Raw genomic sequence first — 22,464 nt, 5'->3', positions numbered from 1 at the left:
AGGAGCAGTGAATAAAACAAGTCATGTGGCTTTTCCTTGGGGGGTTACCATGGAGACAAGGGAGATAATGAAGAGAATGCTGAGCCAGCACTCAGGAGGCAGAGACAAGCAGATATCTACAAGTTCAGGGCCAGCCAGGTCTACATAGTTGGGTTCTAGACAAGTCAGGGTTATATAATGAGATCCTGTCTCAACCCTGCCCCACCCTCTCCCCCCCAAAAGAGAGAATGCGTTCCCAGCAGGCCCCTGAAAGTCCACAGATTCAGTGGCTACCTGGCAAGGACAGATCCAGGCAGCTGTTTTGGAAGGTTCCTGCTATTATCCCTGCTGGCAGCTGTCTCAATTTCTATATGCTGGTGAGTCTCCTTCCATTTCTCCCCCCCATACATACACTGTCCCCAATGCCAGCACTGGCTCTGGTGTCTGGGGGTCCAGGGAGAGGGAGGCTCTACCTAAGAATGTCAGGCTGGATGGAAGATTCCAGACAGTCTCCCTCAGCTCCACTCACTGCCATGGGCTAGACCCCTCTTCTCTAGCACAGGTTGGGGGTTGGCAGCACTGGCAGGGACAGACACTCATAGTTGGGCTCAAAGGGTGAGCGTACAAATTGAGTCACAGCTATGGGAACCTCTACCTCAGCCAAGATGGCCTCAGCTGCCCTTGCATATATCAAGGGACATGGAGCCGAGCAGTTCAGGGCAACACGGTTTTAGGTTCCTGTCATCCCTTCAGTGAGGCAGACTCCCCTCTCCTGGGCTCCTTGTCAACTCTACACTGTAAGTAGGACCCAGAATACTTCTGTATAAGCTGGGATCCAAGGCTCCATGGGGAGAGGACAGTAAGGCTGAAGTGTTGCTCAGCAGGAGCCTGCTTTGCCTCTCCAGCACAAAAAGAATGGGTTGAAGAAAAGGCACAGGACCCCAGGGCTGAACTCTGGCTGCCAGCAGTCCCTTCCCTTCTCATCACAGGTCAGACTGAGCTGTGACTGGCCTAAGGTCACACAGCAGATTTAGGGCTGAGCCCAGGCCAGTGCTTGGCCCTTTTTTAATGAATCCCACAGCCCCTCCAGGGTCTCCTCCAGTCCCCCCACATGCCACCTACAATGCTGGGGTTCTACATTCCCCTGGAGACCCCTGCTCAACAGAAATCAATCTCTCTACAGAAGCAGGCGCAGGGAACCAGGTGTCAGGACCTGCTATGGGGCCAGGACCAACTCTCCCTCTCCCTGATACAGGGGCTTGCCCCTGGAGCCAGGCCCAGAAACGCATGAGCACGTGAAAGTGTGTGTCTGTGTGTGCACATGAGGATGCCCTACGGTGCCTAGCCTCCCGGAGTGAGAAGAACACGTAGCAAGCTGTTGGCACATCCTGCCAACATGGAAAGGTTAATTATCACACCCGATGCCAACAGACAGACTTCCCGAGGATTCGCTTGGTTTTGTTTTGTGGCTTTTTTTTTTACAACTTTAAATACGGAATATAAATAAACTTTACATTTAAAAAATAAAAAGAAAGCCCCCAAAAATATAATCACCAACTTTACAAACTGAAGGAAGCGGACCTGGGAGGGGGAGGGGAAAGTGCAGGGGGAGGGGGGAAGGGGGTGCATCTACCCCAGTCCTCCTGAGGGCTCCAGAGCTCTCCCTCTCTCTCCCACTTCCAGTCTACCGGCTAGCTTCCTGGAAGAAGCTATCAGGTAAAACCACAAACGGTCTGAGGGGCAGTGTGCAAGCAGGAGAGAGCCCAGCCAGGCTGCCCCTCCCTGGAAGATGTCCTAGTGTCCCACACCTGCCTGGAAGGGAACAGCTGAAGCTGAGGCTGGGGAAGTGGAGGCAACAAAACCACGTTGCTACCCCAGCACCACAGGCTCAGTGCGAGCTTCAGGCTGGGTCAGGACGCACACACAGCCAGTCCACATAGGGCCTCGGAGTGAATTGAAACAAGGTTTCCTTTCCTCAGAGGCTTGACCTACATCTGCCAGAAAGTCACAATAAATAGACAAATTGGCCACATTCAGGGTGTGAGCATGTGCAACACACATCCCACACAACCTTCCTGGGCAGTCTTGGCTGGAGTGGAATATAATAGACAGGTCTCCTGTCCTAAGGAAGAATGACAGGGTCATTCAGAGCCTCGATAGGGACCCAAGCACCCCACGGTGGAGCAGACTGAGGAAGAAGACACGGAGTGGAGGTAGAGAAATGGAACAGAAGTGAACGTAGCGGAAGAGGGAAGAGGCAGGAGACATGGCCCAGGCCACAAGCACACCGCACCTCTCATCCATCAGAGGCGTGTGGCCGCCTGCCCAGAGGAGTTCATGTCTTCCATGATTTCATACTTATAAAATGAAAAGCCACCATGGGCTGGGGGGACAGGGAGAGATGAGTGGCAGCTATGGTGCCATGAGGGTTCCTCTAGTCTGTGCTCCCCATGTGGTCCTGGCCGTGGGACTACAAGGGACCCTAGCCTGCCCGAAAGTGTTCCCTGCTGGCTGGCCGGGGGTCCAGGAACCATGCGGGACACGCAGAGGTCCTCTGGCCAAGTCCCACGTTCCTAGGGCCAGTCCACAGTCCCCCGTGAGGCTCCTGCACACTTGTCCCAGGCTCTGGGGGTCAACGGAAGAAGCAGCATGGAGTAGAGTCCTTTGTTTGCTTCTGGGGCTGCAGGGCAGGCGAAGCAGTGCTGGCTGCTGGTGGAGGTGGCCGGGCACGCAGGGTGAGGGAAGCACCATTGGCCGTCCGAATCAGGCATCGAGACAGACGGACGAGGGGAACGACATTATCACTCCAAGGACCCCATGGGGGCGATACAGCAAATACCATATTAAATAACCCTGCGGGCAGAGCAGAGGGACATAGGGTCAGAGATGGCTCACGGACGCCCTTGGCTGCTAGCCCACCCCACCCCCAAACCAAGACAAGGAACTGGTGTCGATGCCATCGTGTCTCCAGCAGGCCCCAGGGTTGGGACGGTGGAGGATTCGAGTGGCAGGACAGACACCCACTTGGAGAGGCAGAGGGGCAGTTAGGCAGAAGAAAATCTCGGGGATGATGGGTTGAAGAGAGCAAATGTCCCTGCTGGCCCTCACCCCGAATCTAAGCCACAGCCAGGGAGTATCCGAGCCTTGGCTTTCCTGACAAGTCCTCACCTGCCCACACGCTTGCCGATGCCCCTAGGCCCCCAGGGTCTCCTTCAGGACCTCCTTCTCATGTGTGTGCTTAAATTTCCGATGCTTCCCTTTGAGGGGCCGGCGGATTCGCACCGTCCGAACGGTCACCCGAGTTTGAGGCGTCTTGGCTGCTCAAGAAGAAGAAGTGTTGGTCAGCACATGATGGTTATGGGGTATTCTTGCACCCCAATGCCGGCTGTGAGCCTTAGGGCTGACTCAGGAAGAGGACCAGGGGAAGATCAAGGTCAGACTTCATGAGGTCGTAGCCAACTCCCCACTGCTCACCAGCTGTGTGCTCTGGGGGCGTGACTGAACCTTTGTTTGCCTCAGTTTCTCTATCTGGGAGTGAGGCAAGGGGGTGGCCCACCTCATGGGAAAGGGGAGTGGACTCATGTCAGTGAGCTAGCCAAGCAGAGCCTGACCCAGGCTACGTTTCAATATGGTCCCCAAGTCCTTGTCACGGCCCAAAGATGGACGGGCTTATTTTCCCACTTCCTGCAGGTGGCCTGGCCCTAGATCCTTCAAACCCAACAGGAGGTCCTGCTGACACATGTCTTCAGAGGTTGGGCATAACGCACCTTTGTACTTTGGTCTCCCCGTCTCACCGCATGAAAAATCTGGCTAGAGACGAGGTTTTGGGACTGGGTCTCTTGCGCCACAGATGTAGCTGTGCCCTCCAGCCACGGCTAGACTGCCGAAAGACCAACAAGCTACCCAAGGAGCCTAGTTCCTAACATAACTGCAGGGTCAGGGGCAGCCACAGTCCAGCATGAGTAGTGGCAGTCACCACTGTGACCCTCTTGCTTCCCGTCCCCCTGGCTAGCACTCCTACTGAGACCTCCAGCCACGAGATGAGGAGGAGACAACTGCCGGCCAGAATCAGACTTTGCTTGGAACTGGGCCTGTCATTTAAATTCCTGGGCACTCTGAGAAACAGAGTGGAGGACTGGGCCACAGCTTAGTCTGGGGGTCAGCCCTGAGCCAAACCTGGACTCTTCCAGGGACTGTGTGCCACGGGACAAGTCACTTAGCCACTATGTGCCCGTGCCTTTAAAGCAGTCGTGACCTCCTAGGGTTGAGAATGCATCAAGATCCAGAGCCCCAGCAAGCACCTGCTCTGCACCTGGTTCCACTATAAGCTCCTTAATTTCCACAGTGGGTATTATTCATCCTACAGTGTTGGGGAAACTGAGGCAGAGAGCTGTGTTTGAGGCCCTGGCATGTATCTTCCCACCTCCAACACTTGCTTGAAATGGCAGTTCCCGGGAGCCCTGGGGCCAGACTGACTGTCAACCTCTGCTCCCCTGGTCTCTGGGATGCCCGGCAGGGGTCAGCACTTTCTGGGAGCCCCTGCAGCTCTCCTGGCCTCCAGCCAGTGAGGCGGCCTCCCTTTGATGCAGAGGCAGTTTTCCTTGCAGTGCAGAGATCTGGACAAGCCCAGATGCTCTGGAGGGATGACACCCAGGAGGGCCATGGTACGCCCCACAGAGAGCTTCTACACCAAAGGCCAGTCCATGCACAGAAGGCTGGGCTGGCCAATTCACGCAACTCACACATGATAAAGGTTGGAGCCTAAGAATTCCAAGGACCTGCATGTCTTTAATCCCAGCACTCAGGAGGCAGAGACAGGCAGATCTCTGAATTCGAGGCCAGCCTAGTCCACAGAGCTGGCTCTAGGATAGTTCCAAAGCTACAGAAAAACCCTGTCTTGAAAAGCCAAAAGAAAAAAAAATTCCAAAGAACCAGCACCGCCCTGTGCTGTAGCAGAGATGAACCTGGAAGAGTCCCTCAGTATTCTGAACATGCCAATACTAACGCTTACAAATTCTTCTATAGTACACATGGTAGAGCGAGTGAGTGACAGCCAGAAGAGCTTCTGGGATGAGGGACGAGTCAAGAAGGGAATTTCAGGACGCACTGGCCTCGGCTGGGCTGTGTGATCTGGAGCAAGGCTCCAACCTCCCCTGATGTCATGGGCCTCCACTACAAAAGCAGGAGGAGCCTCTGAGACTTCTTCAACTCAAATCTAACTGTCTGACACTTGTGGCATCAAAGGCATTACGTCTGACGGATGCTTGAATGTCAGATCCGCCTGTCACATCCCAGCTATAGAGATTCTCAGCCTTTACTTGTAGACCTCCAGTAGATGACAGAAGAGGACTGGTTGGTGGTAAGGGCAGGGGCTGCAACCTATCTACACTGGGAAGAATCTAGAGTGTTCTTGGTGAGACCAAATATCTCCAGTAAATTTAAGCAGAGACGTATCCAACTGATCTCCATCAATAATGTTTGTGTGTATGTGTGCACGCACACGCATGCATGTGATTGTATGCATTGTGTGAGTTCGGATATGTGTGTGTGCAGGAGTGTCCACATGTGCTTATGCGCACACAGGCTCTCGCGTTGCACACAGGTATACATGTGAAGTCAGACGTTGGTGTCAAGGGTCCTCCTCAACTGCTTTTCACCTCATTTCCTGAGAGGGTCTCTCACCTAGAGGTCACCGACAGCTAGAGTGGCATCTGGGGGTACCCTGGGATCCACTCATCTCCACCTCCCCAGTGCTGGGATGACAGACACAGCTGCCATTCCCTACCGGGGATTCAAACTCAGGGCCTCACGCTTGCTTAGAATACTCTCCCCAGCCTCCTGGCCCCTAGTTATGGATCCACCCTTTCCCCAGCTGTAATAAGGCAAAGAGGCTGTGGGCTGAGCCCCACAGAGCAGCCCCTAGGAAGCTGGCTTACCTCTCTGTTCCCTGGATGTCGCAGGACTTCGAGTCACAGGCCGAGGGGACACTATTGTCTCACACTTGCAAGCCAGGTGGTCCTCCAGGGTCACGGTGGCCTTCTTGAAGACGGGCTTCTTCCGCACAATCTCAATCTTCCTTACCTGGAGGACAGAGCGAGCAACACCCCCTGTAGAGGCCACCCATGCAATGAGAGCCTCCCATGCCTGATAGAGGCCACCCATGCAAGGAGAGCCTCCCATGCCTGGCAGTCTCCTGCGCTAGGTTCTTTCCTCGAAAGTCAAAAGCCAGGCTCGTCTGCAGTGAGCGCTCGGAACCAAACAATAGCAAGGCCTTGCCCTCTGCCCCTCTCGGGAGCTTTTCCATCAAAACAAGCCCTTCGACCTAGCTGACCTGGCCTCCAGCTTTGCTATGGCAACCCCCCACACATATATACACACCCTGACCCCCCAGAGTGGGAGAAAGGCATTTCCGGGCAGAGCGGGAGTCCCGGAGCACTGGCCAAGGCCAGGGGCTGCAGCAGAGCGGGGGAGATGGTTATCTGGAAGGAATGGAGGAAGGCCTTATCTAGAAGAGAGGCTGTGGGGGGGGGGGCGGCTGTCAGGTGTCTATCCCTAAAGCTGGGGACAGGAGATACTGTGACAGTGGGTGGGGAGGCACAACATGTCATTCATTTGTAATCTGGGTCACAGGGATAGGCCAGGAATGGAAGACAGGGAGGAGACTGGGCATTGGCCACAGGCAGAGGGCAGAGAATGAGAGCACGGCCATATCGCCAGTGCACCGGGTAGGGCTACTTTTAAGCTTTGTGTTGTGTGCCCAGAGGGATCTGAAAAGGGAAGGCTGACCCGGGGTACAGAGACCTGGTCTTCCAGAGTTAGAAGACACCTGAGCCTTCCTGTGCCTTGCCCTGTCCACATGAGAGCAGGTGCTTCAGAGACAGCCTCTGGGCCCCTCCAAAGACTAGCATCTGGGTCCCATTCCTTCCAAAATCAAGGTGGCCCTGTGCTGGGCCATTTGCCAGCGTGGGTCCCCGGAGTTCCTACAGTACTTGCCACCTGGAGGACATTCTGTGCCGCCTTCATTACAGACAAAGTTTGCCAAAGAGACAGATGAAGTCCCAAAGTGTGGAGGTCCCTGAGTATGATGGAGCATTGAGGGGGCCTGGGCAGTGGTCGTGAACAGTCTTTAAGTGCAGATGTTTGAAGACAGGAGCACTGTGGGACTGTGTCCCCGTAGAGCAGGTGCCATTGGCCCATTACTTAGCACAGCACACCCAGTGGCATCCTGTCTGACTTCCGGTGACTACGGACTGAGATGCCTTGGGGAGTGTGTCCTAGGAACACCCAGCAAAAGCCCTGCAGCCTGCAGCGGCTCATCTGCCGCTCCGGCTGGAGCCGGCCGTCCTAGACGCAGCCTGCAGGAGAGAGGCGGGGTCTGCGTACCTGCACCGGCCGCATCTGCACCTGCGAGGCCCGGCACTGCACGTTGCGGTTGTTGCAGCAGCCCGAGCAGCGCTGCACCTCCACGCATGGCGGCCACACCAGGAAGTTGGCATTGGTGCGATCGATGAGGTTCCGCGAGATCTGGAACACCTCTGTGCGAGTCTTGCACTCAGCGATTACAGCGGGCTCTGCGGCTGCCAGGGAACCTAGGGGGAGGGGGGTGATGGCCTGTCAGGAGAGGATTGTCTTCTTTGGAACCGCCCCCGTCCAGGCAGTCCTGAACTTGGGTAGGTGGCCGGACCACCCTGAACCTCAGTTTACCCCATGTGAAAACAATGAGATCTATCCCCAAGAAGCATGCATGGTCAGGATCAGGCGAGATCATCCCATATGATCTTGTAAATGTTTTAATGTACACCTGTTCCGTCGTGCTGGATGCCAATTTTTGAAGTTCACACAACTGTGTGACTGGCCCTGAGTCCTCACCCACTGTTAGCCCGCTGGCTTGCACTGACTGGTCTTTTCTTTTCTTCCTTCCTTTCTCCCTCACTTCCTCCCTCCCTCCTTTCTTTCTCTCTTTTTTCCCAAGACAAAACTATCCAGGATAGCTCTGACTATCCCAGAGCTCAGGCATCAAACTCACAGAGATCCGCCTGCCTCTGCCTCTGCCTCCAGAGCACTGGTTAAAGGCATGCGCCACCACCGCCTGGCTGCACTGGTCTATCCTTATGAGGCTCTTTCTTTCAAAGCCTCATCTACCTGTGATATGGGTAACAGCAGGGCTGTGCCTCTCACTGAGGTAAGAGGAAGAAGGGTGAAGCCTTCAGCGAGGGCTGTCACCTACAGAGAAAGGGCCACCGATGGAGCTGGGGCTTGGAGACCTGAAGGTCACCTGCTTCAGCCTGGAAGGGTTCTCGAAGGCCTACAGATCTATTGGCTTGGTCTCTGCCAAGGAGCAAACAGCAGTCCTAAGCTTAGTTTGGTGCCTCTGACCCGGGCCACAGTGGACAGAGGACCCACCCAGAACACCTTGGGCTCAAGTGTGACGGATTAGCCCTCTGACATCAGTCCTTCCATTCCAGTTTCCCCATCCTGGTTTCTAGGCCTTTGGAGTGCAGCTAACCACATCTATTCCAGGGTTAGAGTGAGGAAGCAGCTAAGTATAAAAGCAGAGGCAGTCGGGCGTTGGTGGCGCACGCCTTTAATCCCAGCACTCGGGAGGCAGAGGCAGGCGGATCTCTGTGAGTTCAAGGCCAGCCTGGTTTACAAAGTGAGTTCCGGGACAGCCTCCAAAACAATACAGAGAAACCCTGTCTCAAAAAACCAAAAAAAAAAAAAAAAAGCAGAGACAGAGGTAGGCAGATCGCTGTGGATTCGAGACCAGTCTGGTTACAGCTATGTAGTACAATCCTGTTTCAAAAACAGAAAAACCGAAACCACTATATTTTAAAATCAAAACTTGGGGCAGAGGGCTCGGTAACTCAACTTCAAAGACAGCTATGCATCTCATTCATTCCTAACAGTAGGAAGGGATTTGGGAAGTGACTCCCTATCCAGGATGGCTGTGTGCCCTGGTTTTTCTTCCCTGGGTCCCACCCTTCAAGGGGCCGCCATCTGGACCCTTGGTTTTACCTAGGCTTCTCCTCCCTCGAGATGAGCTTTCTGGCTTGCCTCCAGAGTGTGCTTGGGTCATGTTCAGGTCCAGCTCAGCCCCATTTTCATCTGCAAGGGAAAGCATAGTCAGGCACGCTGGCCCAGGCTACTACCACAGTACTGGGTTGAGGATAGCATCTGCACTCTGAGACCCCGCCCTTAGTCTGTCTAAACCTGAGGTCTCTGGCTCTGAAGAGGCAACCAGGCAAAGCCTTGGGCAGTCGAATGGTTTGGTGGGGCTGGTGGGGTCTGACTGCATCTTTGGGAGCCTTCAGCCTCACTCTGGGTTTTTAGCCCCATTTTTGGCCAGAACCCATGTCAATGGAGTTAAAAATAACCCGTCCCCTTAGCTACTGTCAGCGAACCCTCCTCAGCCTCCAGGGTGGAGCAGGGACCCAGAGCACTGGAGGCCAGTTCCCAGTGCCCTCCAGAGCGTTCCCATAGGAAGTGCTGAATGGAGAAATTCCCAGAATCCCCTCGGGGCTAGCAGGCCCAGTACAGCCTTCTGGAGCCTTGACAATGGCCCTACTGGTTTGGAGAGAAGGGGTGGAGAGGGGAGGGGGTGGGAGGGCTCTGTCCTCAGCTTTCATCCTGGACCTTCTGCCCCTTCTCCAAGCTTTGCTCCTCTTCCCGTCACTAGCCAACGCTCCCGTCTCTTAGCTCGAGTCCTTTCTCAGTGCCACCGGCTCTCCTTGGTGACATCTCCAACCCAACACCTCGCTGTCCCAAGACATTGGCCAGGGGTGAGAGGGTGGTGAGGAGGCTCTGAACTTGATCTTGAAAGTGAATAGCCCCTTTTGTCTCTCAAAGGTGAGGAACAGCGAATGAACCGGGGGACGCTGGAGATGAGCCCGTGTCACCCACCTCCTTACAGCACGTCGGGCTCATGTATCTTCCCCAGACCCCTGGTCCCATCAAGGGCAAAGGCTTCTGCCAGCTGCTGCCCCATCTGGGATCCTGGTGATCCTGAAGCTCGCCACTGACTCATTAACTAGTCTGCTTTGTCCAGCCCAACAGTGTTGACCACATCAGCCTGTCTGTCTGTCCCTTATTCTCTTCCTTTCTCTCTGCCATCTCTGGAATGTCCCTGGTGGGGAGGAGACGGGGAGAGATGTGCTTTGTGGAAAAGCTAAGTTGATTAGGAAAAAATAGCCACATGGTTGCCTCGAAACAGGCCTGCTATTGAAAATCTCACATCCAAGATCCGACCCCCACCAGGGGTGTGGAGGGGCTGCCTGAGCTGGGCGGCAGAGCGCCTTGGAAAGAAACAGCAAGAAGGCTAAATTTGGAAGTTGCCCCATTGTGTGGCCAGGGTTGGCCAGCCGGGCACGGGTGGGAGACATCGGGTGGGGGCCCATGGTGAACAATAGGTGGGCCCAGCTGGGGCCCCCTCCTGCCTGCCTTGCCACCCCCCCAGCCCAGGCAGTATTGAAAGGGCCCGGGAATGCTTTTGAGAAGGAGCCAGGGGCCCAACGGAGAGAGGAAACAAAGGCAGGAAATGCTGTTCCCCCGTAGATAGCGTCTGGGCAAGAATTACAAAGTGACAAAGAGACAGGACCCCAGAGGGACAAGGGCCTGCGGGTGTGTGGGGTGGGGGTGGGGGGGCTGCGGAACAGGGCTCCAGGGACCAGGCCAGAGGTTAGAATAGAATGGAATTTGCTCTGAAGACAGCATTTATAAATACATTCCCAGCCCAACCCGCCGGCCCTGCCACGTGTGTGCCACCAAGCACGTGCCCATTTGCCCAGTGCACTCTTGGGCACAGGCAGGGCTGTCAGCTGGTCCTGGCCAGGTGTCCCCAGGAGACCTTGCCAGCCAGGCCCTGGGCCAGAGGGGCAGAGAGATGGCTTCTCTAGCCCTACCCTCTTCAGCTGGGTCCACACCTGGGTAGGTACATGCATGCCCTGAGTGCTTTCTCTCTGCCCGCCCTGCTCCAGGAACCCCACCCTCTGCACCAAGCCAGAGTCACACGTGGGTGCTGCTTCTGCCACACCCCATGCCCCAGGTACCGGCCCGTCTTCCTACTCTGCCCTGCCTTGCCCTGGGTGGGTGCAGTCATGCCGTCACTGGGTTGTGCGGTAGATCCAGTTCCCTTATGTCAAGAGGGGTGTCCCTGCCTGCACCCCCACCCCTTCCAAGCACCAATGGAGGCTGAGGTTCTGGAGGAGGACCCGATTTACCTACGGAGTCTCCATGCAGCAGACGCTGAAGGTCATCAAAGGAGCGGATGGAGTGGTCACTGAGCATTTCATAGAGTTCCTCTGGAATGGGGTCCCCCTGTTGGGCAGATACCCGGAATTGAGTAAACTGGGGCGAAGGCTCACCAGGCAGGCATGGCTGTCTTGCCAACCACATTCTTTCTCTGGCACAAAGTTCTTACAAGGCCCCCAGGCACCCCCCTGCCCCATCTCCAATAAATAGACAGACTGGAGTAGGTGGAATCCAAGGATGAACCAGAAGCAGAAAGGCCCAAAGACTTGACGAGGTAAATCCAGGCTGAGATGCCCCACCCCAGCCCTCCACAGAATCCACACTTGCCCCCAGCTCCACCGGCTCGTCTATATCTGTCCCCCGCATCCGATCACAGATCCGGGAGAAACTCCAACAATCTCATTTCTTGATACTTTCCCTCTGCACCTGGTAGCTAACTAAAATGGGCGCGCGCGCGCGCACACACACACACACCGCTTGTGCAGGGCCCACAAGCCGGGTGTGAATAGAGGCTTCTTCACTCAGCCAATGACAGTGCCGCCGCCCCCCCAGCCCAAGAGGGGCTTAATTATGCATAACACTTGCTGAGTTTTGTGACCTCAGAAGGCTGTGTGTCCCAGTGCTGCCGACTTAGTCCCTGCCAAAGAGGAAGTAAGGGAATCCTCAGGCCCAACCGGGAACCCTGAAAGCTTACCCATGCATGCCCCATGCCCGACCAAACTCTATTTTTAGAGCCCCTCTGGCCTGTCACCAAACACTTGAAACTTAGTTAGAACCTTAACAGGCCTCACTACAAGCCAGCTTCCTCCAGGGAAACCGCAGGTCCCACAATCACATTCATACAGCTGGAGAAGAAAGCCCCTGCTGCATCCCCATAGCCCCAGGAGTCTCAAGAGCCTGGTCCTAACAATTAGGGACAAAGGAAAGACACAAGAGGCCAGGGCATGTCTCAGGTCTGGGACCATGGTGCGCACACACGTGACAGTGTGCACACACAGGCAGGCTTGTGACAAGGTCATGCAGTCTGAGAGAACTCTGAGAAGACTAAGCCACTCTGTGCCTCAGTTTCCCTGGACTGAGAAGTGAAGAAGCCCCGCCCTGTGCTCACAGAACCGCCCTGGGACTGGAACTTTGAGTAACTAAGCACAGGTGTGTGTGCATTTGGGGTGGGGTGCTGCTCTCACTGTCTTAGGTGGAAAAGAAGTTCTTACCCCTGCCCCTGGGTGTGGGGGCGCAGTTTCCTCAAAGCTATTCGTCTCAGACACTTATCAAGAGCCAGGTGCATGATGTCCAGGTGCCCACCTATAGTCCCAAGCTACCCTGGAGGCTGAGGTAAGACCTCTTTTTTGTGTACTTGCTGGTTTTTGTCAGCCTGACACAAGCCAGATTCAATGGTAAAGAGGGAACCTCAAATGACCATACGCTCCCATCAGACTGGCCTGTGGGCAAGCCTGGGGTATATTTTCTTGATTGGTTGGTTGATTGACTGATATAAGGCAGCCCAGATCGCTGTGGGTGATGCCACCCCTGGGCTGGTGGACATGAGGACTATAAGAAAGCAGGCTGTCAAACCATGAGGGGCAAGCCAGCAAACAAGACCCACCATGGCGTCTACTTCCTTCAGTTCCTACTTCCTCCCCTCAGCGTCGGACAGTGCTGAGGAGTTGTGAGCCACACAGAATCTGTCCTCCCAAGCTGCTTTTGGCCATAGTGTTTTATCACACAACCGAGAATCCAAGACAGTTTGGTTTTGCTTTTGAGGGTTTTCATTGTATTTTATTAATTTAATTAATTACTTTTTTTTTTTTTGGTTTTTCAAGACAGGGTTTGTGTAACAACAGCTCTGGGTTTTGCTTTTTTGGGACATGGTCTTATGTTGTTGCCCTGGCTGGTCTGGAACTTGCCACATAGATCAAGACAGCCTTGAACTCAACTACTTACCTGCCTCTACTAAATGCTAAGATTAAAGATATGAGCCACCATGCCTAGAAAGAGGATCTTTTGAGCCCAGGAGTCCCAGGCTAGCCTGGGCAACATAGAGAGACCCAGTCTCACAAAAACAAACAAACCAACTTTGTGGTCCTTGACACTTGTGGTAATATTTAGGAAAAACTCCTTAGGGACTCAGTTATATCCACCTCTGTTCCCCCATGTCAACCTAGGAACTCGAAGATAAAGGCTAGGAGCTGAGGGGGCATAACACCTTGAAGTCTGTGAAATCTGGTTCCTGGAACCCCATTCAGCATCCCGGTCAATTTGTTCAATCATGGAGTTTATAAACCTGCCTGGCCACTGCCTCTCTCTGGTCTTGGCTCTTATCTTTGAACTGAGGATGTCAGAAAATATTTGATTGCATTCTGATGCTGCCTGGGGGTGACAGAAGGAGCAGGGGATGTGTAAGGCAGCTTGCTTGCCTGAGGGAATGAGGAGTGCCCTGGGGGAGGCATCTGCCAGGATCTCCTTGTCCTCAACGACTGGAGCTGCCGTGAGGCGAAGCAACCTGAGCCCTGAACAGACCTAGTGGACACCTCAGGCCCCGGTCCACCAAGCCAAGGAGACCACTGTAAGGAGACAAACTCACCCCTGAGGCCGAGTAGGGGGAAACCACAGATGGAAACCGTGGAGGTGGGAAAAGCATTCGGCTGGTGCTCAGTAAATACCGGGAGGTACGTGAAGGGATGTGTCTTTCTCCTTGGGGTCTGTTCTCTCGGGGGCGATCCTTCATGCCAGGCACCAACTGAACAAAATGCTGCACTAAATACAATCCTGACACCAACTCTCATTAGCGCCATCTTACAGATGGGAAAACTGAGGCTTAGAGAAATTAATCTGCAGCCACGAGGCCAGCCTGGGATACTAAGTAACACCCTGTCACAAAACAAAAACCAAGGAAGGACTCAAGTGTGCGGCTTAGCGGCAGAACAATTGCCCAGCACTGGTGAGGTTCTGGGTTCAGTTCCAGCGCCACTGACAAAGAAACATGTGGTGCCTTCCTCCCTTACATGGGGTTAACCACAGCTGGTTCCGAGGCTCCTGGTAAGTGTAACTGTACAGAGCAGAGCCGCCCCGAATAAAGAGCATTTAACTAGCTGTTTTTGCTATCATCACCAATTCTTCCACACAGCTCCTTGAGGGCAGCATGACACTAATGTCCTGGGCCAGGCGCTCACAATACTTCAAGGATGATGACAGGTGGGTGGAGAGCTGCCCTCCCCTGGGACAATGGAGTGTGGCTTTACACAATCCCCCATGCTGGACCACAGGAAACGGCACCTAGTCCCACACTGATACTCCAGGTGCCCTGTGGGCTGGTGGGTCTCTTCCGGGCCTGGGGGTGTGAACACTTAGCCTGGGCGTCCACTCCAGGGTGCTGTGCTCTGGGGAGTCTCAAGAGAACATGTTTGCAGTGAGAGTCCATGTGTCTGTGTGTAACCCACTCTCAATATGGAGTTGCTGAAGCCTGAATTTTCTGCCACAGGTTCTAGAAGCCTCCAGGTATGTACCCCCAGATTACCCCCATACACAGGAAAGGTCACCTGAGAGCTTGAAGACGCTGCCCCAGATCTCAGTCCTGGAGCTCCTGGTAGGACAAGGGTGTGGCTTGGAAGCAGTTGGGGCCAAGCCAGCCTGGCAGCCAAGAGAAACAGCCTCCTCCCTGCCCCGCCCCCCAAAGCCAGCTGCAGGAGGCACGAGCAAGCGTGAGGCCAGGTGAGTTACCTGCTCCCAGCCAGGCTGGCAGATCAAAAAGGCTTGCACCCCACCCTCCACCTGGGCCTCAGCGCAGCACGCACACGCACACACACACACACACACACACACACACACACACACACACTCCACAGCCTGCTGCCACTGCAATGAGGGAGACAGGCTCTCCACCCAGCACCCAGGGCGTTGTCTGTGGCTGGCAAAGGCAGAAGCTGAGGAGGCCTCCTAAGGCCTGCTTGCGTCTCAGGCCGTATTTAGAAGAGATGGCAAAGATGAGCTCTTTGAAGGAGCCCTTTCTGGGCACAACACAGAAGCCTTTTGGAGCCAGCTTTTCTAGACAGTGGTTCCCTTCCTGGCTCCTGGGTCTCCCTCAGCCTCCCCGTTTCTGCAACTGAGGCCAGCCCACCAGCCTCCTCTACCTCTGCTAGAGCAAGAGGAAAAGAAATCTCAAAGCTGGAAGAAAGGGCCGCCTCCTGGATGGGCCACCCTGATGGCCCACAGCAATCTGCTCCCACCTCAAGAGGAGCCAACTCCCCTATCATAACACTGAATGAGTGCACCCTGCTCCATATTTAGGTAGGAGAAACTGAGGCCCAGCCTGCTTCTCCTTCGGTGACTTTCCACCTCCTTCATCCCCGCTGACCCTGCAGACTGAAGACAGGGAAGAGTGGATTCCAGCATCTCACCATGGAGGAGCGGCAGGCTTACAAGCCCACAGTGCACTGTGCCATGGGTGGCTGCCCTCAGGGGCCAGGGTTCATGATGGCTGTGTTAATACAGCACCCTGGCCTGGCCCAACCCACCATTCATAGTTCTTCCCACACTCGTTTGGTGATGTCCAGGCTACTAGCTAGCATCCCACTAACACAGTGGGAGTCAAGACAAAAAAATCTCTCCAGTGTAGTTTGCAATTCATGGGAGAAAGCAGGTAACAGACAACTAAATGAATCAAACCTTCAAAAGTTGTCATAGTCGGGCATGATAGTGCACACCTGTAACTCTTAAGAGGAGGTAGGACCATCAAGGGCTCAAGGCCATCCCCACGTGCACACATAGTGAGTTGGAGGGCAGCCTGAACTTTGTGAGACCCTATCCCAGATAAAAAATTGGGAAGAAAATATTATTACAGAAAAAAAAAAAACATCAAAAAGAAGGAGGGCATCTCGAACCCAAAGCGAACCGCTTGAATTAATTCCTCTACACCCGCACTTCCTGGCTCTTGCACTAAGACCTCCAGAATCTATCTGACCTTGACTTTCACACTTCCGGGCAGGGGGATTCCAGCAATCAGGTTTCCCCACCCCCTGTGGCCATTAGCAAGCCAGAAGGAGACTGGGTGGTTGGTGACTATGGGCCCCTCCACTCCTTCCCGGCAGAAGGGTGCTGAGGCAGACAGATTGTCTCATGACAGTCACCTTCTGGGAAGTCAGCTCAGCTGATGGAGATGGGGGCCTCCACAGCCTTTTCAGACTCCCATCCAACCCTGCCTCAACACTGCCAGCCTGCTTCCAACCCCTAGGCCTCCATCTAAACACAGCCAACTTCAGGGTCACCTCCAGAAGCAAGCTCCTCCTTGTGTCTCCCTGCACCGGTGATTAGGAGCTTGCCTGGACTGGTCCCCGTGGGGACAGGTCCTCATGATCTCAGTCTGGTACTCCTCATGCTTATAAGGAAAGTCAACTGCAAACCACAGTGCAATCAGAGCAAGAATGAGTGTCTGAGCTGCAGCCTCAGACCCAAAGGGAATATTCGTGGGTATGTGGGGTGCTGTTGGAGGAAGCCGGGATGGTAAGAGAAAGCTTGGGAAACCTCACCCAGATGTTACAAAGCCGGCAGAGCCCAACGGATCGCAGGGTGTCACACCCCTGACAGGATTAGCCAAATAGGGAGGGGGTAGGAGACACACTCATCAGGTAAGCAGGTCCTTAATGTCTTGGAGGTCAAATGGAACCTTATTTCAAATGGAAAATGCCTGGCTATCCGAGCACTCCGGGGTCACTAACATCACCACCGGCCACTGTAGGGGTGGTTGAAAAACCGTTATAGAGGAGGTAAGGTTTGAGGGGTGCCAAGCTGCTCTAAACAGGCCAAAAAATGGATGCTGTGGAGTCCACATCAGGATCTGGGGTTGTCCCTTCCTCCTTAGATACCCCCCCCAGGAAGGAAATGGGTGACTACAGAGGCGGTGAGGTGCCAGGGCCCACTGCGGAGCCCACCTGTTGCGTGGGGGCGGACACCTGGCACTGAGTGTACAGAGGGGCTGTGCGTGCGTGCGTGCGTGGGTGTGTGAGCGCACGTGTATTCGGGCTGCGCGCGCGTGTGTCCCGCGTGTGCTCGGGCGTGGCGGCGGGCGCGCGACCTGGCCGCCTTAGTGCGTGCCCGCCGTTCTGCGCGCCCACCCGCGGGAGCGCAGCATCGCCTCCGGCCAGGAGTGTGCATGCGTGGGGTGAGTGAGCAAGTCGGGGGCCGGGCGGGGTGGGCTGCAGAGAGCAGCCGCGGGGCGCCGCAGTTCTCAGGACGCCCTGGCACCGGGCCAGCCCCCAGGTCCCCGCGGCGCGGCAAGGCGGCATCTGGGGCCTTCCAGCGTCCCCCCCCCAACAGCTGGCCGCGCCCCAGGGGGCTGCAGGCGAGGCGGGGAGGGGCCGTCGCGAGGGACCTGCAGCGGCTGGGCCATGCCCAGCTTGCTCTCTTTCGGGCTCCAGCCGCGGGGGACAGCCACGGAAGGGCGAGGCCCCCAGGGCGGGCGGCCGGCGGCCCTCGAGGAGCCCCAAGAACAAAAGGAGACGGCGACTGCTCCTCCGTGGTCAAAACAACCTGCTCTGGCGGCGGCCCAAGGTCGGTCCGCGGCCTAGGAACCCCCTGCCTTAACCCATTCCCTGCCGCCGCCGCCTCTCCCCTGCTCTTGGCTGCGGGCGGCCGGGCTGGTCTTGCCCGCTGCCGACTAGGCGCAGGCTCTGGACCCCAGCGGGCGGAGGCGGGACGGGACCCAGACTCGCCGCTCTCCCGGTCCTGGCTCCAGCTCGTGCCTCCTCCTGCCCCGCCCCCTTCCCACCTGGATTCCTGGTAGACTTGCCAACTCACTGCTACGTGAGGCTGGGAGGAGTAGGGGCACGGATCCGACCTGATCGCTCCCGCAGACGTTTCCATACCCCACCTCCCTTGCAGCTAGGCTTCTGCAGGCGCGCGCTCCGCAGCCTGCATGCGGGGGAGAGAGGTGCTTCCTCTCGCAGGGCGCGGGCGCAGGCGCAGGTATGGCCCGGCCTCAGACACACACCGCCCCTGGGGCTGGATTCCATCAGAACTCCCCCCAACCCCCGCCCTAGTCTTGTCTCTACTCCAAGAATCTGAACCTACCGTGTCTGTCTGCCTGTCTCTCCAGTGTCTCTGTGCCTCTCTGGGCCCCCTGCGCCAAGATACAAGGTGCTTTTGGACCGTCCAGCGCGACCCCGAGGTGCCCAGCCCAGAGCAGAAGCTTGGGTGGGACCAGAACCCTCGCCAAAGGTCTCTGTGGATATCCTGAGTTCGAGGGCGCACACCACTAGGGCAGTCCGAGTCCTGGGCAGAACCAAAGCCCAGACTGATTCCAAGGTGGACTCAGGAGGTCGCGATGGCCTTAGGCACCCTAGATACCACCTCATTCCTTCTCCCCTGGCCGGGAAGGGGCTTAAGAGGGCAGGGCAATACACACCTTTCCAGGACGCTAAAATGTTCAGGCATCTAGGTTGATCCACTGGAAAGAGAAACCCACCGCTGTCCCCTCATACAGCCCAGAACCTCTGACCTGGCCTCCCAGCCCTTGGGGCCACCCAGTGCCCAGCACCTGGCTCACGCGCTGCAGGGTTCCAAAGTTCACTGCAGGGAGAAGAGGGGGCGGCCAGGCATGGGGGTTGGGGCGGCGAGGGAAGAATCCAGCCCCGGTCGCCGTCGCAACTCACCTCAGCGCTGACCAGACGCAGGTAGCAGCAGAGAGGCAGGAAGAGCGCCCAGCAACGATTCATGCCGACTCCGGGCCCGGCCCCGCGGGGCCCCGGACGCGTAGACGGAGCGCGCCGCCCCCGCGGCCAGGGTGGGGGGCTGGGGAGGAGGGTGGGCTCCGCTCCGGTCCGCCGCGATCAGGCGCTCAGGCCGCTGCAGCCGCCGCCGCGGCTCACCCGCATGGCCCCCGGGCGCCGCCGCCCCCGGCCCCGGCTCCGTCGCTGGGGGGCTGGGGAGGACCTGGACACGGGACCAGGGTCCGAGGCCGCTACCTGGGCGGATCCCGAGCCCACGCGAGCATCCACGGCCGGGGGTCTGCGTCGCGAACCAGCCAAGGCGTCTAGCCGTGTGGGGGCGCGCAGGGGACTCCAACCTCCGAGAGGAAAAGGAACACGGCAGTTGATGGTTCGTCTTTACTCGTCCGCTAAAGGCTTGTTCCTCTGCCCGCTGGCTTAGCTTTTTTGCAACATTTTTTGGAAAGGCTCCCCAGATCAGAAAACGCAGGACTGAGCACCTCCTAGTCCAAGTCTTCCCAAAAAAACTTTTTTCCAAAGTTGGCTTTGTAGCGGCGGCCCAAGCACCCGGGCAGGGAGAGGTGCAAACTCCCGCCCGGGCCGGGTGGTGGGGCGGGAGCGTGTGCGCCCTGGCGTGGGGCCTGAGCGACGGGCACGACTGCTCCGAGCGCGCGGCGCGCCCACTGCGCGCTGGGCCGGCCCGGGCCGACAGGTGGACGCGGCGCGGGTCAGTCGGCCGATCCGCCCACCCGCTCGCTGCTCTGGGTGTCCTCTGCGGGTTCCGAGCTGCGGCTGCTCCGGCTTACTCCTTGCAACGAGGCTGGGGGGTGGGCTTTCCCCCCTCCTTTCCCTTTTGCGCGTGTGTGTATGTGTGTGTGTGCAAAATATCTCTCTGGAGAAAGAAAGATGGGCGCTGGCGGCCGGAGGGGAGCCCTCAGGGAGGCAGCGGGGGAGGCAGGCAGGCTGCTCCCGGCTGCAGGAGAAGTTGCCACCCTTCAGCTGTTCCGGCCTTTATAAAGGAGAAGGGAGAGTGCAAGAGGTGGGTGGAGACAGCCTTTCCTCCCCTGGCCCCGAGTCAGTGCCGGGAGGGGGCAGGAACCAAGGGAGGGCCTGAGACAAGGGCTGCAGCTTAAAGGGTCTCAGAGCCAGGCAGCCCCTCTGGTGGTGAGTCTAGCCCCTTGGCAAGTACTGGAAGCAAACCATGGCCCCACCCCTTGGCACAGTGACCTATGTTTAGGGGTATGTCTGCAGGGCCAGAACCAAGACCAGGAGTGTAGTCCCTGAACCCCAGAACCAGACATCTGCTGCCTGGCAAAGGCATGATGGTGGAGGACTGGGACTCTGCAGTCTGGCAGCTTAGATTCAGTTCCTGTCTGATTGAGTAGCTGGGTCACCTTGGGCAAGTCACTTACCTTTTGTGCTTGACCATACATTCTTTAAGTGGGGGACCGGGTATGGGGTGGATCAAATGTCGCAATGATCAGAAAGCATCCAGCCACATGCCAGCCCCAAGGCTAAAGCTCTTAAACCCACGGGGGAACCCTTCAGCCACAAGCCGGGTCTGCCTCTCCTTGCTTGTTGCCAGCATGAGCTGAATTTGAATTTGTTGAACTGTAAGAGTCACACAAACCCCCACCGCCCTACAGCATCCCCACAAGGCTGCCGCCAAGATGCTGCTGTCACCAGGGTGTTTCCCACCTCCCTGTGCCCCCCAGTTCCAGGCCCGGAGGCCGGCCACCCACCCACACCAGCACACTCAGAGTTAACACCTTCCACCCCCAGCTCAGGGAGCTGCTGTGTCCCTGCCTTCAGCAGTCACACTGTCACAGTGACACAGTCACACTCCTGCTTGCTGGCCCAGCACCCCACAAGAGCAGCAGGCTCACTGCACTGCCTCCCGCCCTTAGGGCACCTTGGCCCCATCCACTTCCTTGGTCTCCATGTCTGCCCGCAGCCCCACATGTGCTGAGCGGTGCTGCTGCCTCTCTTGGCCCTGGACAGGGTGGTGCTGGATGAGGGAGAACCTCCCAAGCTTCTTTACACACGGCTCCAGGCACCCACTTTCCCAGATGACCAGCTAGCCCAGGGACTGGGAGATAGCTAGCCTGGGGGAGGTGACCTTTGAGTAGGTTATCTGACCTCTCCAGTGGTACCTTGATTTCCTCCTCTGTAGCTTGGAGATAAAATTGGAGGAAAAGAGGAATTTCAAAGGAGCATGGGAAAATCACAGAGGGTTGGAAATGTTTTTCATCTTTGTGATTGATGATGGGTTCATAGGCTGGGTTGGGGGTCAGGGGCGATGGGTCATTTAGTAAAGTGTCTACATGAGGACCTGAGTCCACTCCCTAGAACTCATAGAAAAAGCCAGGCAGAGTGGCACACACTTGCAGTCCCTGTGCTGGGGAGGTGGAGACTAGAGCCTGCTGGCCAGCCAGTCTACACTAGTCAGTGAGCTCAAGCCAATGAGAGACTTCGGCTCAAAGGAGGACGACTACCCGAGGTTCTCCAGTCTATGCTCACCCGCACACATTTGCAAGTATGTACACACAGCAACAGCACACACGTGTTAACTTTGTTTTTAACTGATGCATGCAGTTGGTTATACCTCAGCTCAGTGACAGGGGTTTGCCCTCCTCACAGTGGTGGGAAGCTCACAAAACATACTCCTCCATAGGACAACCATCCAGGACAGGCGGAGGTGTTGGGAGACGAGATGACCAGCCTGGATTGTGGAAGATAATCCAACACACTAGACCCTGTGTCAAAAGCCTTAGAGATTGAAGATGACTTCCACCAGGCAGCTGGGTAAGCAGGGTAAGCATGCCCTCGCCATGTTCTTTTCTGTGAACACCACGGTAGAGACACCGTTGAGTAGACCCTGTGAGTCCTCTCAGTGCTTCTGTAGGACACGTTAGCCCGTTCCCACCTGCATGGAAACTGGAGCACAGGGGCACTCCGCAGCTTGGACCCCAGGTCACACGGTTCCGGTAGGTGGTGGAGCCACAGCTTGGGCTCCAGGCCCAGCTACAAAGCCCACATGTTTAACCCATCATGCTGTACTATTTTCTTCAGGTGATGAAATGATGACAACAGTGGCACTATGATTTTTATTTATTTATGTATATAGGTATTTTGTCTGTATGTATGTGATGCAGTAACCATAAAGGCCAGGAGAGGGCGTCAGATCCTCAGGGACTGAAGTTACAGATGGTTGTGAGACACCATGGAGGTGCTGGGAATTGAACCCCAGTCCTCTGGAAGAGCACCAACGTCTCTTAACCAGTGACCTCTCTCGCAAACCCCCGACAAGGGCACTTTTTTGCACAGTGCTTTGCACAGGGGCAGGAGAGGCAGCAGGGGCTTCAGTTGCTGAGGTGAATACTGGGAGAGCCCCTTTCAGCCTCCCACAGAGTTGTCTGGACATTGCTCTTGAATCAGCACTAAGCTGAGTTGAAAGTGAACGGCGGGCTCGGCTTCCAGCCTGCAGCCGCTCGGTGTCTGCTGGCACAGAAAATGAATGAACAGACACCTTGTGCAGCTT

At 56.2% G+C, this 22,464-nt stretch overlaps 1 protein-coding gene across 2 annotated transcripts; it reads right to left on the bottom strand.

Moving 5' to 3' along the window:
- Window positions 1–1,431: 1,431 nt before the first annotated feature.
- On the bottom strand, window positions 1,432–19,043 carry Pdgfb (platelet derived growth factor subunit B). Of its 2 annotated transcripts, none has more exons than XM_040754125.1 (7): window positions 18,870–19,043; window positions 11,196–11,292; window positions 8,995–9,084; window positions 7,363–7,568; window positions 5,916–6,060; window positions 3,148–3,296; window positions 1,432–2,832 (listed from the first exon to the last, which is right to left on the bottom strand). In XM_040754125.1, exons 1-6 carry the CDS (start codon window positions 18,930–18,932, stop codon window positions 3,172–3,174), a joined length of 726 nt encoding a protein of 241 aa, XP_040610059.1. In that variant the 5' UTR covers window positions 18,933–19,043; the 3' UTR covers window positions 1,432–2,832; window positions 3,148–3,171. The 2 variants fall into 2 exon arrangements, with proteins under 2 accessions (XP_040610059.1, XP_040610058.1); XM_040754124.1 differs by lacking the exon at window positions 18,870–19,043 and adding an exon at window positions 18,016–18,182.
- Between the last annotated feature and the right edge of the window lie 3,421 nt (window positions 19,044–22,464).

The sequence above is a fragment of the Mesocricetus auratus genome, unplaced genomic scaffold, assembly GCF_017639785.1.
Source record: "Mesocricetus auratus isolate SY011 unplaced genomic scaffold, BCM_Maur_2.0 Super-Scaffold_100010, whole genome shotgun sequence".
NCBI classification, from domain to species: Eukaryota; Metazoa; Chordata; class Mammalia; order Rodentia; family Cricetidae; genus Mesocricetus; species Mesocricetus auratus.
Note: the sequence above shows the minus strand (reverse complement) of the source record. Positions and strands in the feature narration are given on the sequence as shown.

Excerpts from the sequence above, each read along its gene's own strand:
- Pdgfb (XM_040754124.1), bottom strand. The coding sequence starts at position 18,081 with ATGGAAACGTCTGCGGGAGCGATCAGGTCGGATCCGTGCCCCTACTCC. Across the intron at positions 11,293-18,015 it reads CCTCCCAGCCTCACGTAGCA|GGGGACCCCATTCCAGAGGA; the intron begins GTGAGTTGGCAA and ends TCTGCCCAACAG. Across the intron at positions 6,061-7,362 it reads TGCAGATGCGGCCGGTGCAG|GTAAGGAAGATTGAGATTGT; the intron begins GTACGCAGACCC and ends TCTGTCCTCCAG.